Raw genomic sequence first — 19,217 nt, forward strand, 5'->3', positions numbered from 1 at the left:
GAATAATCACTGTGAAAAACCATATCATGTTGCTGCTGATCTGTTTCCTGTTGCTGCTGATCTGTTTCAATGTTGGTGTGTTCATGTGTGCACATCTGCTCACAGACTCATGTTCATGTTTGTGCTGATGTTCAATGTTTAATGTTATGAGTGCTTAGTGTATATTTAGTTGATGTTTTTCTTAGTTCATATCTTAGATGTTATTACTGTTTTTCTTATACATTTTATTGTCGGATGTAACTGGGACCCCGTGTACATAATTTCGCTCCACCACATGTACCACATGAGGTGCGAATGACAATAAAGAAACTCTGACTCTGATATATATATATATATATATATATATATATATATATATATATATATACACACACACACATATACTCTTTTGTATTTGTTAATTGTTAGGCTTCTTAATCTGGGACCTGAGTCTGAATTTCGTACCACAAACATGTAATTGTGAGCAGGTATGACAATCAAAAAAAATCCTTGAATCCTTGGCCAGGATTTGAATCAGGGCAACCTGCTCATTGAGAGGCTGCAGCTCTGCCAACTGCGCCACTGTGCCACCCAGGACACGGTCCATCAAGGACAAACATGTTTGAGTCAAAGCTACTATCAGAACACCATCCCCACGGAAAAGGCACGATAGTGGCAGCGTCATGATGTAGAGATGTTTTCAGCAGGGACTGGGTCGAGTTAAAGGAAAGATGGATGGAACAAAGTACAGAGAAAAAGAGAGTCCTCCAGAGATTTAAAGTGCCGGAGACATACTTTTTTTGTGATAAATATGAATGCATTCTTGTAAAGATAACATTAATACAAAAAAATTTTTTCACACTGCTGAGATGAACAGTTGTTTAGATACTCACGTGCACAGTAGCAGGAAGTGATGACAAAGGGAAACACCTGCATGTAAACAAAACCCTGCTACAGTAGTTACCAACACAGACATTAGGGAAGACTCTGATGTTTTTTTTTTAGATCAGTAGTTCCCATACTGGTCCCTGAGGAACACCATCCTGCATGTTTAGTTGCTTCCTGCTTTGACGCACCTGGTTTGAATGAAAGGGTGATTAACAGGCTTCTGCAGAACTTGTGTAAATAACTGAATCAAGAGTGTTGGAGTGGGTAAACATCTAAAACATGTAGGATAGTGTTCCTCGAGGAGCGGGGTTGGGAACCATTTCTTTAGATTATATCAGAGAGAGATGAAGGAAGTTTGCCTTTGTGTCACTCCCTGTTTCATTTTGGTCAAGTTCAAATGAAAATATGCCAGTTTTGTACAAAATGGGTAAAATTATGTGTATCATGCAAAATTTCTTAAATTTTAAGATGTTTTGGGGTAGCGGTAGCTCGGCCTGTCGGTGCCAGAGTCTTTGAGGAAATTAAGTTTGAGCCCAAGCTGCATCAGGAACATCATCCGGCGTAACTGTCAAATCTTTTCTACGAGTTCTCTCGCTGTGGTGACCCCTGCAGATAGAAGTAGCAGAAAGAAAAACAACAGAGGTTCAGCTTTCAGCGAGGTAATGCCCTAAAGGTAATATGTGGGCTACAGCTGTTGGTAACAAGTTGGAAAACAGCATTTGTGAGGGACTTTCCAAAATGCCTCAAAACGTTGTGGGGGGTTTCATTTTTCAGCTGAGGCTCAGAGGCTTGCAGTTTTGTTGCTTGAGTTTTGAGCATGTGCTCAACTTTTCTCGCAAAATAGTCACTGCAACATGACAGATGGCAAACCCTTCTCAGATTTAGTAGCTGTAGTCTCAGACTCACCTCAACAGCGGTAGAGCTGTAGAGCAGCCAAAAACATTCAAGGCTACAGCCCAGAATGTCAAGAATGTTGTTCAACCATCCCCAGAAGGTGGCTGCCACGGTGGGTACAAAGTGGCCCGAGGTTGTTACAAAGTGGGCAGAGGTGGCACACAGGCTACAGTTTAGCAAAAATTGTGTGATTTTTGAAAACTGGCTGCTCAGAATGTGGATACATGGTGCAATGGTCCCTTTATGACTGCGTTGAACCAACGTGCAGGAAGGCAACACCAGGAAATTTGAGGTAAAATAACTGCAATTTATTGTAAATAAACAAAACAAGATGCTGGAGGGCAGGGCCGGCCCAAGGCATAAGCAAAATGAGCGGCTGCTTAGGGCCCCGGGGCCACTAGGGCGCCCCCTAAGTAGATTTTTATTTTTTTTGTAATGATTTCTATATGATTGTAATATTTTAAGTTCAGCTTTTGCAAATTTTTGCATATATTTATATAGTTTTAAGAACTAATTATTCAACTTTATATTTATTTTTTAAACTATTTTACATGGTTTCAAGTAATTGTTCATTTACATTATTTAAGTATTTCCTTAATATTTTATTTTTACTTTGTTTAATTTTGTCTGTTTTTGCACAATTAAATTTATTTTTATGCATCCAAGTTATTTTATCTGTTTGTTGTTGATCTTGCACTACAAATTATTTGAACATTACTGTTGCAGTTCTTTGGAGCCAACGATAATAAACCAGATGACACGTTTGCTGTAAAATACATTGCATAATGGTGTTTTTTTTTTTCTTTTGTTACTTTTAGTACCACTAGATCGCATGTGTCAAATTCAAGGCCCGTGGGCCAAATCCGGTCCACCATAACCATTTCTGTGGCTCTCTACACCCTAGAGGGCCACGGAGACAGAACTTCAAGAGAACTGTGCTTCAGTATTACTTTATCAGTCACATCAAATCAGTTTTTATGTTTATAATGCCAAATTACTCAAACATAAAATATTTAATTTTTACAAGTACTCATAAAATGCAGAGAAAGTTATATTTTACCAATTTGTTAAGAGGTAGTTTTATTAATACATTCTGCCATGTCCAGCCTTTTGAAAACATTCATGAGCTTGATGTGGCCAAAATGAAAATGAGTTTGACACCCCTACGGATGATATCTACATATAGGATAATATAAACATGGCTGTCAAAGCTGCAATGAGTTTATGTTAGGTGGTGAATGATCTGATCATCTGACTGTTGATTGCAGTAATCCACATTATTAGCAGAAATAGAGGGCACCAAACTAAATTTCATCTAGGGCCCCATGGAGGCTTGGGTTGGCCCTGCTGGTGGGGCAGCGAACTTACTGTAAAGACAATCCTCGCACACTGTCCGGTGCAGATCTTCACATCTGGGGCTTCAATGAGACGTCTGTGTAAGCCTGTGTGAACCCTGACCTTGCAAGTAAACTGGGTTGAACAATCTTCTCTTGTCTTCGTGTATGGCTCCTTTTAAGTAAGTAAATGAAAGTATATATTTTTTATCCAACAACAAGGAAGCTGAATAAATAGAGACACTGATGAGGACGAACGACAAACACCTGTGGTGATTGGGATTAGACACAGGCGACACAGGAGCTGAACGCAAGGAGGAGGAATACTGAGTAACTGAGTACTGAATACCCAGTATTACTCTGAGGAATACTGAATGAAACACGAGGAAACAGAAAGACAGGACAAATCCCAAAGTGTGGTCAACCAGTATGTCAAACACTCAAACTCAGTGAGATCTCAATGGAAATTTTGCTTATTTTCTTGCAATTGTTCCACAATGTTGTCGCCAACTAGTTTTTACTGACCACAACCACTACCACCATAAACACACAGCTGAAGCAACACTCCAGTGGTACAAGGAGAAACAAAGGTCCAGGAATGGACCAGCCAAACTGAAAATCTCTGGTATTACTGTATATCTTTATTTAACTAGGAAGTTCTACTTTTACTATCTACTTTTGTCTGTCTGAAACAGGTCTCTCTCATAAACGAATCCTTGAGGCTCAATGGGAACTACCCTGTATAAATAAAGGTTGAATGATAAACAAGAATGAAAAGTTCCTCGAGAGTGACATTTATTTTTAAAGGAAGACCTGGTTTGATTTAAAGATTGCTGTGTACAAACGGCACCCATCCAACCTGAAAGGACTTGGAGCAGTTTTGTCATGGTTAGATGCACCGAGCTCCCAGGGATCTGCTACGAACACGTAGTCCATCTGTGGTGAGAAGGAAAGGGAGGGTGTGATGAAAAACGATGGTTTGTTCTCCTTTTTTTCTCTCACTATAAAAAATATGCTGCATCTTCAAAGTTTTGTTGTGTAAATCATAGGATTCCAGGCAGTAAGGCAGCATAACAGAAAATACTGAGTGCGGTGAATACTTTTGTAATCCATAAACATTCTTCAACAGTCTTCATTCTTTCTCTTATGCACCAAACCTGTTTAAAACTCCTCTCCGCCTGGCTCACAAGTTCCTAAAATAGACGTGTCGTCCATGTTTTCTATTGTTTGACACCTCACCCAACCAGTTTATTGTGCATTTATTCTCAGAAAGACTTTAGTCTTCTTGTGTAAAGTCAAAAAGTGACCTTCCTGTATAAGGACAATATGCTTTGTGCTGTCATTTTTTTAAATACTTCACAGAAGGAAAACGAAACAAGACACAACATGAACAAACAGTCACATGAAAATGAAATGAATCAACGAAAACCAAAAAACAAACATAAAAAAAAAGCTTAGTTCTCAATTTTTTGTGGTTTTCTTTTATTTTCAACAAAACCTTGTAATACAAATTATCTCTAAACTACTTACGGTTTAATTTACTTTAAAAATATTTAATAAAAATCAGCCTAACTGATTGTCTTAAGGTTCTTATTGCAAAGTATGACATGAAACGTAAAGATTATGCGGTACACCAAGTTTCATATCAGTTTGAAAATAATGGTAATTTTCCAGATACTATATATAGATATTAAATCTGAAATGTGAGTCCACACTCAAAGTAAACAAAGCAATTTGATCTGTATTCTTTACTCAACAAATCTGAGCGTAACGACGTCCCAATACATCATAACTGTTGGGCCCTTTGATCCCAAACAGCTCCTCCACTGACGCCACCACTGTGAACCTATTTTCAGCTGTTCATAAGCAAACAGATGAACATGTTGGTTGGGCCATTTGCCCCCAAGGCAGATTGGTTCTAGGTGACAGGCCAGACAAAGAGTGATTCAGAAGACTTTTATGGACAAAAAGGAACTCTTGTGTCCCTTGTTGCCCGGACGTGGGTTACAGGGGTCCCATCCTGGAGCCAGGCCTGGGGAGGGTCTCGTCAGCGAGTGCCTGGTGATAAGGTCTCTACCCATGCGGCCCGGTTGGGCTCAGCCCGAACGAGTAGCATGGGTTTGCCTTCCTGTGGACGCACCACCTGCAGGAGGGGTCATACGTCAGGTGCATGATGCCATGGGCAGTGGATGAAGGCGGGGGCCTTGGCGCTCTGACCCTGGCTTACCAAAGCTGGCTCCTGGGACATGGAGGGTGGAATGTGACAAAATTAAATAAATACATCAAGAAATAAAAAACTTAAAAGGTACAGTTATTTATTTCATGGGACATTTAATTTTATTAATTGTGTATTTAATAATTTAATTGTATATTTAATGATGTATTGAATAATTAAATGAGACATTTAATTACCATGAATTTAATTTATATTCAATTCAATTTAATCGATACATTTAATTATGAATTTAATTCAAATTCAATTCAATTGATACATTAAATTATTATGCATTTATTTATTTAATTTTGTCACATTCCACCCTCCATATATATCTTTATATATATATATAAAAGTTGAAATCTCATTAGAATATTGAAAGAGAAACTTCTGAACATTTTGGATTAAAAAAAGATGAAGTCTGATCTCTAGTGGAATTAACAAAGAACAGCAGCTATATCTAAACCATACTTAAAGGGATATTTCAGATCTTTTCAAGTTAGGGTTTGTGGAAATGTTATGAGCAATTAATATCTCACCTGTTGTAGATAACTTTTTAAACATTACTTAAAAAAAGTTTAAATCTTACTTACTATTCTTTGAGAATTTGCTATTAAGTTTTTGAATTTAACGCTGCTCGTTAGCAAAATATGTCATGAACAACTGGACAAATTTTAATGAAACTTTCAGGAAATAATTACTGGATGGACATGGATAAATTATTAACATTTGGAATCAATCCAACTCAAGACGGCCATACAGCCAACCGACTTTATAAAACACAAAACTGACTAATTTAGTCAGTTTATTAACAAACGGTTGCTGTGGTTGTAGCTGAGTCATTCACAATACAAACTCAAATTATGCATACTCATATTCCAAGTGCCACTCATTATGTAAAAAACTGGCTAGAAACTTTAGCAGTAATGGCTGTACTCAACCCCATTAGTCTGTTAGCAAAATATCACCAGAACCACGTTAGTGGCTGAGAATCATCCCACAACATTTCAAAACTTTGGCAAACAGAACAATGGGTTCTTAAAAAATGTTAATTTGACTTAAAGAGAAATCCATTTCTGTATCGTGGTTATATTATACAACGTTGTGGAAGTTCACACTTCACAAGAACTGAATTCCAGTTTAGCTCGCACAAATTAAAACATATTTTATGTTCACAGTTCTCCATTTATAATTTTTTTATTTTAAAGTTTATGGTCCCAAAATAACCATTTTAACATTTAAATATTGCTTGTTTATGAGCTAAAAAGTTAATGTTATTTTATAGAATTATTTGCTATTTAATATATTGAGGTGTTCATTCGTACTCATCTGCTCACAGACTCATGTTCGTGCTGCTGTTGCTCGGCGTATTGTTTCTGTACTACTAGTGTTTAGTGTATTTCTTAGTTCATATTTTAGATCTTATTAGTTTTTCTTTACAATTTATATTTTAGTTGGATGTAACTTGGACCCTGTGTACACTATTTCGTTCCACCACATGAACCACATATGATATGAATGACAAAGAAACAGTGACCTTGATTGTACTATGGGGTGGCACAGTGGTCCAGTTAGTAGAGCTGTTGCCTCTCAGTGAGAAAGTTGCCGGATCAAATCCCGGCCCGGGACCTTTCTGGGTTGAGTTTGCATGTTCTCTCCGTGCATGCGTGGTTTTCTCCAGTTTCCTCCCACAGACCAAAAGCATGTATGTTAGACTGATTGGTAACTCTAAATTGTCTCTAGGTGTGAGTGAGAGAGTGAATGGTTGTTTGTCTCTATGTGTCCCTGTGATGGACTAGAGACCTGTCCAGGATGTAGCTGGATCCGGGCACCAGTGACCATGCGACCCAAAAAGGAAAAAGCAGGTAAAGATAATGGATGGACTGTACTATGTTGCTCTTAATCTTGTGCTATTTTCTAATACAACTTACAGCTGCTCACATCTTTTCCATTTTTTTCTTGAAAGACAATATTGATCTCAAATTGAGCCTAAAAAGCAGACCGTTGATTGTTTTTAATCACTGGCACTCTCAAAGCACAGCAGGGTGTTTGTAAATCAAACACTGCTTCTAGAACAAGTTTTTACTTTTGTATTTTCTGCTGCCCCTAAAATTTAAACTGTGCACTTCCTGCTTCTTATAAGTCACAAAATCAAATGTGATCAAGGTCTAGAAACATAATTCTTCAGATAAATCGGAGCTGTGAATCCTAAATTTTTAAATAAAAAATAAATTGGCTGATTGTAGTTGCACAACTGTGGGACATGCCACCGAGAAAATTAACAGAGGAGAATGAAACAGCGCGTTTTATTTTTCACAAGATGTTTTAATAAAATTATACACATATAAACAATACTAATCAGGTTATTGCTGTACTTGAAAAAATAAATCTATTTTTTAATTTGGTGACACAGATTAAAAAAAGTTAAAATAATCCAATTTTTTATGAGTTGGCCTAGTTTCATCATCCTTCACCATTTATGATTTTCGACCCAACAACATCATACCTGGTTACTATATACAAAAAATATTAAACGAAGGTACAGAATAAAGACAGAATAATGGATGTCTTGGTTCAGTGTTTTTTGGAGTCCCACACAACAATTCAGTGCTCAGTTTTACCATTTTGTCTTTAAGTGAAAGCTGTTAAATGGAACAACTTAAAAAAAAAAAATCTATATTACTAGCATGATTATGTTAGCAAAAATAACATCTAAAACACACAAGTATTTAAAAAAAAATGCTGAAAATCCTTTAGCAGAACGCTGAATAAATGCACCCAGTTTATCCTCAAGGCTGAATTTAACTGTTTGCAGGGCACTGATTATGTTTTTATTCTTACGTCCTTTAATAATCATTTGTCCACCATTTTCACAGGCTAGTTTGATTTGTTAGCATGCTAACATTTAGCACTCTCTCTAGCCGAAACACTACTTGTTCTCTTGGCGTCCTCTGAAAATTAAAGTGTTAGTGACATTTTGATGTACAGAAGATCCTCAGTGAGTTGTTACGACAGAGTACTAGGGCCACGCTAAGAAAAAAATTTACATTGAGAAAAAAAAATCATAAAATTATGAGCATAAAGTCGTAATATTACAAGAATAGTCATACAAAAAAGTTTTTAAAAAAATTACGAGAATAAAGTTGTACGAGAAAAAAGTAAAAAAAAATTACGCAAATAAAGTTGTACGAGAAAAAAGTTAAAAAAAAATTACGCAAATAAAGTCGTAATATTACAAGAATAAATTTGTAATAATATCAGAATAAAGTCATAGTATTACGAGAATAGTCATATTACGAGAATAAAGTCACAGTATTACGAGAATAAAGCTGTACGAGAAAAGTCAAAATTATGAGAAAAAAGTCATAACATTACAAGAATAAAGGCGTAGTATTACGAGAATAATGTTTTAATATTACAAGAATAAATTCGTAATAATATCAGAATAAAGTCGTAATGTTTTGAGAATAAATTTGTAATAATATTAGAATAAAGTCATAGTATTACGAGAATAAAGTTGTACGAGAAAAAGTCATAAAATTATGAGAAAAAATCATAACATTACAAGAATAAAGTTGTACTATTACAAGAATAAAGATTTAATATTATGAGAATAGTTGTAATATTACAAGAATAAATTCGTAATAATAACAGAATAAAGTCGTAGTATTACGAGAATAAAGTTGTAATATTACGAGAATAAAGTTGTAATATTACAAGAATAAATTTGTAATAATATCAGAATAAAGTCGTAATGTTTTGAGAATTCGTAATAATATCAGAAAAAAGTCATAGTATTACGAGAATAGTCATAATATGAGAATAAAGTCATAGTATTAAGAGAATAATGTCGTAAAGAAAAAAGTAAAAAAATTACAAGAATAAAGTTGTAATATTACAAGAATTCGTAATAATATCAGAATAAAGTCGTAATGTTTTGAGAATAAATTCGTAATATCAGAATAAAGTCATATGAAAATAAAGTCACAGTATTATGAGAAAAGTCATATTACGAGAATAAAGTTGTAATATCACGAGAATAAAGTTGTAATATTACGAGAATAGTTGTAATATTACAAGAATAAATTCGTAATAATATCAGAATAAAGTCATAGTATTACGAGAATAGTCATATTATGAGAATAAAGTCATAGTATTAAGAGAATAAAGTCGTATGGAAAAAAGTAAAAAAATTAAAAGAATAAAGTTGTGATATTCCAAGAATTCGTAATAATATCAGAATCGTAATGTTTTGAGAATAAATTCGTAATATCAGAATAAAGTCGTATGAGAATAAAGTAATAGTATTACGAGAATAGTCATATTACGAGAATAAAGTCGTAATATTACGAGAATAAAGTTGTAATATTACAAGAATAAATTCGTAATAATATCAGAATAGTTGTATGAAAATAGTCATAGTATTATGAGAATAAAGTCATAATATTACGAGAATAAAGTTGTAATATTATAAGATTAAATTTGTAATAATATCAGAATAAAGTTGTATGAGAATAGTCATAGTATTACGAGAATAAAGTCATAATATTACAAGAACAAATTTGTAATAATAGAATAAAGTTGTAATATTTCGAGAATAAAGTTGTAGTATGCCACAGTGCGTTGGGCCCCCTGCTATTGTACTGCCGACAATGGAAACTCCGTGCTCGCCGAAGTTCATCTCCCACTGGATCCAAAATCTTGATGACCATCCTCATTGTCTGCTGAGAAACAACAAAACCTCTTGATGGCACGCAGATGTAACCACCGTCCTACAGCCTTACTGTCGACCACTAACAGAAAGATCCTCTTCCACAAAAGAAGCAACATCTTCCAAATCCGTGTGGTTCTTTCTTTGAAACAAGACATAGTCGTTTGCACAATCGTTTCAAAGTCCTGATACTGATAATAATCTGATGCTGATGTACTAACAGATTAACTATCTCCTTATTTGTAAAACCAATACCAAAGTATAACGTAACAAGATGCTCAACATTCTTCATTTTACTGCAGTTGTAAGACTGCTTTTTGTGTCGGAGTTCTGATAATATTACGAATTTATTCTGGTAATATTATGACTTCATTCTCATAATATTTCAACTTTATTCTTGTACGACTTTATTCTCATAATACTATGATTTTATTCTCGTAATTTCATGACTTTTTTCTAGTAATTTAATTATTTTTCTTAGCGTGGCCCTAACACTCCGTCGTAAATTGCGCATGTCTGAACAATACTTTATCAAACAATTGCTAAACCACTCCAATCAGAACCAGTGTTAACAACAGAACCACTGACCTATTTCACAGCAGACATTTTGAATTGAATGAGCCAAGGAAAGGGTGTGTGTATATAAAGTGATAGTAGGTCATTTTTAAAATTATGTTCTGTCTGATACTTATCAATAGTTAGTACCTTAACAGCTGTGACATCAGTCATAGAGCATAGTGTGAAAGAACATGCAACAATGTAGAGGTTTAATATTACTGCTAGTTAATCGTTGCAATTTTCTTGTCAGAGCATGTTACCATGTGAATCTATGCGTACGGAGCGTCGAACCACTGAAACAGACATTGTTCTGTTGAGGAAACAACAACCAACGAAACAATGTCACAAAAAATTGTAACTTTAATTTTAACTAATGTAGCATTACTTCACACCGGAATGTCATTTCTGAGAAAGATTTGTGTAATAAAACAGAAAAACAATTTTAAAATCAGGCCTGTTTTTGGCTAGCCGTTAGCCTAGCTAGGAGGAAAACTTTTGTCATACTCTGTGCTCTAAGACAAATGGCATGGCTTGTAAGCTCCTAACTATCGATAACTATTTAACAGAACATCATTTGAAAGTTGACCCGATTATCCCTTTCACAACAGCTGCATTCCACTTCTACAGATGTGCATGTTTGTTGTCCTGTAAAAGTCTTTAGAAGCAGAACTTTCTTTAAATAAAATGCAACTCTCAATAATACGTCAAAGCTTTTACTCTTAAGTCAACACGTCTGCTGTGAAATATATATGAAATCCTGTTAAATAACCATTTAACTGCACATCAAAAGGATGACAGTAAGTAAAGACTGCTATTTTCTGCAAATACAATAAAAACAAGTGTGTGCTCTTTTCTCCTTTTTGTAATCCTCATCTTTTTGGTTTCTAGTGAGAATGGCAAGAAGTTCACTAATGGTTAGTCTTTCTTTAAAACCCTAATTTATATTGTAAATATGTATTTTTAAAAAAAAGGAGATTAAAAAAACGTTAATTGTTAAAACTTGACTAGTCCCTCACTCTCCTGGTGTCAGAGACTCAAACTGAAATGGTTAGCGTTAGCGAGTTAAATGCAGTTAACAGTATAGTGTTTCATGAAGTTGTCCTCGTGAGAGGATTCAGCTGTCAGTTGTTGCAGCGTGAATGGCTGGAGGAGATACAAGTTTACAGTGCAGTATTCACACTGCCACTGGTTCTTATGAAAATTTATGAACAATTAATATCTTACCTGTTGCAGATAGCTCTTTGAATAAGCTCGGTTCGAAAAAAATAAAGTTTAACTTTGAACAGACTGATGAGCGAATGGCTAGTCCTAGTGGAGTCAAGGCCAATGCAGAGTGCTGCTACCTTAAAACAACTCGGCTTATAAAATTTTAAGAAGTTCAGGAAAATATTTTACTTTAACCTTTACAGCACTGTCAGTTTTACTCTACATGTTATTTACTTACAATTCTGTTACTTTTCATGAAGACGGAGGCAGCTAGTTGTAGCAGTTCTGCTGCAGGGACACTTCTAGAAATATTTAAATATTCCTGCCACAGTAACCATGTCACGTAAAACTGACGGCTATCTAAAGGTTTATAGCATTAGCATACTTTAATGATAAAAAATAAAATAAAAATTGGAGTCGTTTTCTAATGGTACAAATTAATTTTGGTACCAGGCTAGCCATTAGCTCATCATTCAGGTCAGATCGAACTCAATTTCTTCAAACTGAGGTCATTCAAAAATCTACCTGCAACAGATTAAATAGTCTCTTTTTACAAAATCCCATTTTAAAAAATCCAAAGCATTGTTTTAAGTAAAAAAAAAAAAAAGGCTCCTAATAAAGAAAATAGGAGTGGTCTTGGGTGTTGATTTCACAACTGATATGTAAACATTTAACCAGCATTAGTTTTTGTTAAATATCCATCCCGATCAGTGTTGAATAGTTGTAATTGCTTTGCTACGAAACAAAAGCTTAACTATTAAAGATCCAATTGAAAAACCTTAACTTAAAACAGGAAGAATCTAAAGGTCTAGTCATTTTGCTGCTCTAACATTAGATCGGACAGCACATTTATGTTTCTCTCTGCTTGGTGGCACTGAAGGACAAGCGTCACCATGTTGTCCTGACCTGGGAAAACACACAGTAGCTGTTCTCTAAGGCCAGCTGTTTCTTCAGTGGTCCTGTCCATATTGACTGTCGTCTCTCCACTGATGCCTCCTTGATGCCTGTGCTGGACTCCACCATTCCACCCTTTTCCATGTACCTTGCCCCTGTCTTGACCACCTCCATATGATGCAGCTAGAGCACCCCTTGGTGTTCGGTCATGAAAGTTCAAGACTTCTGTTTTGGAGCGTGGTGGCTTGATGGGAAAAAAAGGGGCAGCTAAACCCGCAAATGAGTGATTTCCGGGATAAGGAGTCCTGACAGAAAACAAAGGATTTCAATCCGAAAACATGGAACATCAAATTTAAATCTGGGTAATTAATAACACAAGATTTTTATAGGGATGCACGAAATTATCAGCATGGCATCGAACGATATTAACGTTAAAGTTCAATATCGGACATCGGTCATTCTATTAAAATAACTCGCTGAAATAAGAGGCGCTATTTTGCCTGCAGCGGCAGCGCAACGCGATGACGTCACGTGCGCCTAACTGATCTCACAGCAGAGAGGAAAACTCAAAATGTTGGCGGTGTGGAAGGTTTTTTTTTCCATTGAGGACATTGGATTCCGAAGATTTATAGACTACGTTGAGCCTCACTACATCGTCCCCAGTCGGAGATATTTTTCCGACGTAACATTACCAGAGTTACAAGCCGTCATTTCTGATGTCATTGAGAAACTAACAGCCAATAGCACGACTTGTTGGGTGAGTTTTACCACAGACACTTGGACGTCAAGTGTTAGCCCCGTTAGCATGATTAGTCTTACAGCACAATGGATAGACAAAAACTTTTGAATTTAAAAGTCTGTCCTTCATGCACAAGAGTGCAGAGGATCCCACACTGCAGCTAGGAACCTGGAACAAACCTCCAAAAGTGAGACAGCATCACAGCTGACTAATGCTAATAAATAACATTTAACATTTTTCATTTAACATAAGTCAAACTGCTATACATATCATATGGCTGTTACTGAATATGTCACCAGCTCTTAAAGCTGTTGCACAATTTTTGTATCAAATAAGCCTAAATAAGAGGGCTATGATCTGACAAAGGAAAGTATATAAAAATATCGGCATCGGTTATCGGCCAAATAAGTTTTAACATATCGGCCAAAAATCCAATATCGTGCATCCCTAGATTTTTACACCAAGTGACTATGTTACCTGTGCCCAGAATGCAGAAATTCATCTAGGTGTGGCCCTCCTCTGCCCAGAGGATCATCTGGGATCATGAAGAGGTCTCCAACAAATGTGTACTGAAGAAGTCTACAAGGATCACACAGGAACATGAAATTTCTGCTCAAAATTCATAATTAGTAACTCTAAATTGTCCCTAGGTGTGAGTGAGAGTGAATGATTGTTTGTCTCATTTGTCTCTATGTGCCCGTGATGGATTGGAGACATGTACAGGGAGTACCCCACCCCTCGCACAGTGATTGCTGGACATGGGCACCAGCGACCACCATGACCCAAAATGGAAGCGGGTAAAAGATAATGGATGGATGTATGGATGGATGAATAAATTAGTAATTTAAAGTGATTTACAAATGACAGTGACCTAAACATCCTTGCAGTAATAAATAACCATAATTTTTTACCTTTTTTTGATGATGTCCCTCCATGCAAGAGACTCATCTGATAGATCTCTCAGGTTGTCATTAGTTACAATCACTCCGTCTGTCTTCTGTGCAAGCTGAAGTATTAGTCTGTGGAAAGAAGGTTAAGATATGCACAAGAGTGTTATCCAGGAGTTTTCATCAGTTAATGATTCATTAATTTTCTACACAATCATGACCACTGCCACCAAAACAAAACCTCATCATGAACTGATTTTAACCAAGTAGTGGAATATAGTTTTTGTCCACCAATCTATCCATTTTGCCATCTTACACAGTTCTTCTCCTGGCATTCCTCAAGGATCCATTGTAAGTCCACAAGTTTTTTCTTTAATATGCTCCCATTTGGGTGGCACGGTAGCTCAGTTGGTAGAGCTGTTACCTCTCAGCAAGAAGGTCGCCGGTTCAAATTTCAGCCCTGGACTTTTCGGGGTGGAGTTTGCATGTTCTCTCCGTGCATGCGTGGGTTTTCTCCAAGTACTCCGGTTTCTTCCCACAGACCAAAAACATGCATGTTAGACTGATTGGTAACTCTAAATTGTCTCTAGGTGTGAGTGGGAGAGTGAATGGTTGTTTGTCTCGTTTATCTTTATGTGCCCCTGTGATGGACTGGAGACCCGTCCTGGGTGTCCCCTGCCTTTTTCACAGTGACTGCTGGATAAGGGAAGCAGTGACCCCATGACCGTAAAAGGAAGAAGCGGGTATATAAGCAGGACAATGGATGGATGGATGGATGGATGCTCACATTTGATTCTACCTTCAAAAATATGAAATTTCATTCTACTGCTATGCTGATGATCCACCAATACGTCTTCCTTTAAAAAACAAAAACAAAAGTCTTGACCACTTTTCAAGGCTTTGTTGGACTGTCAGCATTAAACCATGGATGACACTTGAGTTTTTAATGTCAACGTACAAGTAATGAAAGTGCTTGGACCTCCTGAGCCTCACTAGTACCACAGTAACAAGTCTGTTGGAGTTTTACAAAACATCTATTGCACAATAAAACTTAGAAGCTAATTTTGATGACACCCTGTTTTGGTCTACCGATTTTCATCGACTCATCTGTAGTTGGGTCACAGAACAGATAGGTCCTCAAGGAAAACCTCAATGGCCCTCTCCCCTGCGGCATTCTCCAGCTTCTTTTGGAAGATCCCACAGCTTTCCCAGGTCAGAGAGGACATAAAATCCCTGCAGATAGTTCAGGGTTTTCCCTTTCTATTGAGTGGGACAAGCCTGGAAAACCTCTAGAGGAGCACTAGGAGGTCTCCTAATCAGAAACCCAAACCACCTTGACTAACTCCTTTTAATGGCGATGAGCACCTCACCCAATCTCCAAGACTGAGCCTGTCCACCCTCATGAGTGTGAGAATCTGTGTCTATATTAGTGTTTTGTTTTTTACTTTTCTTGTGTTTGTTTTTCCCTTGTAATGCTGCTCCTGCCCCACTCACCTGTTTCCAGTTTGTCTCCTCACCAGGTGTTGGGTATTTCCGATAATTAGTGTCATCCTTTAAATGTTTGCGTCTCCTGTGTCTCAGGCAGAGAAGCATTAAGTGTAATGTTTACACCGACTCAATCCCTCCTACGTCTAGTCCTTGACTCCAGTACTTATTCCAGGTTTTTGTAAGTAAGGTTGGCTGCCTCGTCAGCATCTTTCTTTTCTCCTTTTAGTTAATAAACCATTTTGTTTTCTACCTGAGTTTCCCTGAATCCTGCTTGCATTCTGGGTTTCAAGACAACCATATTGTGACAATGAGGAAGCTTATTTCAGCTGCTCGTATCTTAGAGCTTGTTTTTTCTGTCCTGTTTGAAATTTTGTGTCCATAGGTGAGAGTTGGACTGTGGACAAACCAGTAAATTGAGAGCTGAGCCATAGGGCAAATCTCCTTTTTCACTATGACAGCCTGGAGTAATACCCTCCGTCGACTAATCCCCCGCTCCGTTCTTTCATCACTTCTAAACAGGACTTGCAGTTTTTTAATTACTAAGCTTGAGGCAAAGGGTCATCCACAACCCAGAGGGAGCATTTTATCCTTTTTAGGTTGAGAACCATGGTCTCAAACTTTCAGGAGCAGACTCTCATCTTGACCACGCTCAGCTACAGTGCACAGTGAAGGTCAACACTTGAAGGCATCAACAAAACCACATCATTCACAAAATAAATGAATGAATATATAAATTAAATAAAGATCTTGAGGTTATCAAATCCGACACCCTCATTCCTTGACTGCGCAGATCAGAAACAAGAAGCATTTATGGTGAAGCCTGAATTGCAACACTGTTTATTTGACAAACAAATAAGTACTATGGTCAAAACTAATTTATTACAAAGTTTTTGCTAAGGTTAAGCTCTACTTCCCGTGGCTGCTCCCTCCTGCTGGTTGGAACAGTGACCGCTGAGCTACTGCACCTCCCTTGCTATGATAAAGCTCTTTCTTTTATTTGCTGATTTTAAAAAGGTAGATTCACCTTCATTTTATCTAGGCTTGAATATTGTAATCTTTAATTTTGATATCAATCAGTAGACTACTACTCCTAACAAGGACAACCTGTCTGAGAATATTACACCGTCTAGCAGTTCAATTTAGAATTCATTTTAATATCTTGTGTTTGATTCTAAGTTTTTAAATGGGTTAGCACCTTCTTATTTATCCAGCCTTTTGATTTAACAAATGTCATTAAGGTCAGGTGAGGTGAACGTACCGTGAAACAGACTGCAGTGCAGAGATCGGACTTTTGGTGCACCTGAACTTTGGAACAACCCCGCTTTTTCACATCATGACTCAAGTTCAAGTACCGTTAGGTTTACTGTCGTTCTCACCACATGTGGTACATGAGGTGGACCGAAACTGTGCACACAGGGTCCCAGTGACACCAACAAAAACAAAAATATGACGTGTGAAAAGAAGCAGTATATAAGGATCGAAGATATACCCTAAGATATACGCTAAACGAATGCTAAACGGTATGCTAAAACATCTAAGATATACGCTAAAGACTAATAATGCAAAATATGGTGTAACAACAGCAGCCCGAACATGAGTCTGTGGTGAGCAGATGGGTATGAATGAATACAGCAGCATGAAATAACCAGCAGCATGGATAATCAGCAGCACAGATAAGTCACATATCACCAATTAAAGTGGCATGATACCACCAACACAGGACAAATTCAAAACCCATTTAAAACCTGACTTTTATGTTTTGGTTTTAACATTAGGCCATTTTTTAAGTCAAAGACCACGATGAGGGAAACGTGTCAGGAGACAGAGGGAGAAGAGGAAAGTCAAGAATGTAGGACTGAGGGTTGCAACTCTAATTGTGGGGACAATGACAAGCAAAGGTATAGAGCTGGCTGACATGATGCAGAGAAGGAAGGTAGATGTTTTATGTGTCCAAGAGACCAAGTGGAAGGGCAGCAAGGCTTGCAGCACTGGAGCAGGGTTTAAACTGTTTTATTTTACTATGGTGTGGATAGAAAGAGAAGTGGAGTAGGGGTGGTCCTAAAGGCAGAGTTGGCAAAAAATCTAGTAGAGGTGAAGAGAGTGTCAGATAGTGTGATGTGTCTGAAGGTAGAAGTAGAAGGTCTGATGCTAAATATTGTTGGTGTTTATGCTCCACAGGTTGGATGTGATGGGGAGGAGAATGATACCTTTTGGAAAGATCTGAATGAAGTGATAGAGAATATTCCCAGGGAGGAAAGTGTGGTGATCGGAGCAGAACTGAATGGACATGTTGGTGAAAGAAACAGAGGGGATGAGGAAGTGATGGGTAGGTTTGGTGTCAAGGAAAGAAACCAGGAAGGACAGATGGTAGTGGATTTTGTCATGAGAATGGAAATGGCTATAGTCAATACCCATTTCCAAAAGAGGGAGGAACATAGAGTGACCTATAAGAGTGGAGGAAGGAGTACGCAGGTAGACTACATTCTGTGGAGAAGAGGAAACCTGAGGGAGATTGGAGACTGTAAGGTTGTGGCAGTGGAGAGCGTGGCCAGACAGCATCAGATGGTTGTGTATAAAATGACTGTAGTTGTGAAGAAGAGAAAAAGAGTATAAACAGAGAAGAAGACCAAATGGTGGAAGCTGAAGAAGGAAGAATGTTGTGATAAATTCAGAGAGGAGCTGTTAAAGGCTCTGGGTAGTAAGAAAGAGCTTCCAAATGAATGGACTACTACAGCAACAGTAATTAGAGAGACAGGTAGGAAGGTACTTGGTGTGTCTTGTGGACAGAGAATGGATGATAAGGAAACCTGGTGGTGGAATAGTGAAGTGCAGGACACCGTTCAAAAAAAGAGGTTAGCCAAGAAGAAATATGACAGTGGGTATGTTTACATGGACATAAGTAACCAGATCAAATGGCCGGTCGGAATAAAAGTGTGTCATGTAAACACTCCGTTCGGGTTATTTTTTGTGTATTCGGCGCGATCCGTTATAATATCTGATCAGAACGAAACGGGTGGTTTACGCCGATCCGAAACCCGATCGGTGCGCATGTAAATGCTTGATCTGTTCGTTTTTATCTGATGGTGAAAAACTGACCTGACTGCGCATGTGCGACTTTGCCATTTCCGCCTGGCTAACGCTAATAATATTAGCATGTCAGGGAAGTAAAACTGGTCGGTGAGTGACACAACATTTCTACTAGAAACTTTTAAAGAGCTCAAAATGATTTCTATTACCTATAGCTCAGTCAGGGAGTGCAATAACGTCTCCACCATCATTAAAACCTGTCGCGGGTCCTTTTTGGGTGCTCAGATTTGTTTACGTTCACCCGGAAGTAGAACTTCTTCTTCGGTGGTTTTTTTAAGGAGAGTTTACCACTCTGCGCATGTCAGTACTGCTGTTCAGAACAAAGCCCGCTGCATGT

The 19,217-nt window shown here is 37.4% G+C and overlaps 2 protein-coding genes across 2 annotated transcripts in view; both read right to left on the reverse strand.

Annotated features, from left to right (window-relative positions):
- The window catches only part of LOC119419294 (adenylate cyclase type 2), a 66,860-nt gene extending 54,037 nt beyond the window's left edge, over positions 1 to 12,823 (reverse strand). Inside the window, exon 1 of the mRNA XM_037686605.1 lies at positions 12,692 to 12,823. Within this exon, the coding sequence (XP_037542533.1) occupies positions 12,692 to 12,823 (132 nt within the window). The remainder of the gene's footprint in view (positions 1 to 12,691) is intronic.
- Positions 12,824 to 13,959: 1,136 nt separating this feature from the next.
- Positions 13,960 to 19,217, reverse strand: part of khnyn (KH and NYN domain containing) — a 24,273-nt gene continuing 19,015 nt past the window's right edge. Inside the window, exon 3 of the mRNA XM_037686909.1 lies at positions 13,960 to 13,997. Coding sequence (XP_037542837.1) covers positions 13,960 to 13,997 — 38 coding nt within the window. The remainder of the gene's footprint in view (positions 13,998 to 19,217) is intronic.

Source organism: Nematolebias whitei, chromosome 1, assembly GCF_014905685.2.
Source record: "Nematolebias whitei isolate Nwh7 chromosome 1, NemWhi1, whole genome shotgun sequence".
Classification (NCBI taxonomy): domain Eukaryota; kingdom Metazoa; phylum Chordata; class Actinopteri; order Cyprinodontiformes; family Rivulidae; genus Nematolebias; species Nematolebias whitei.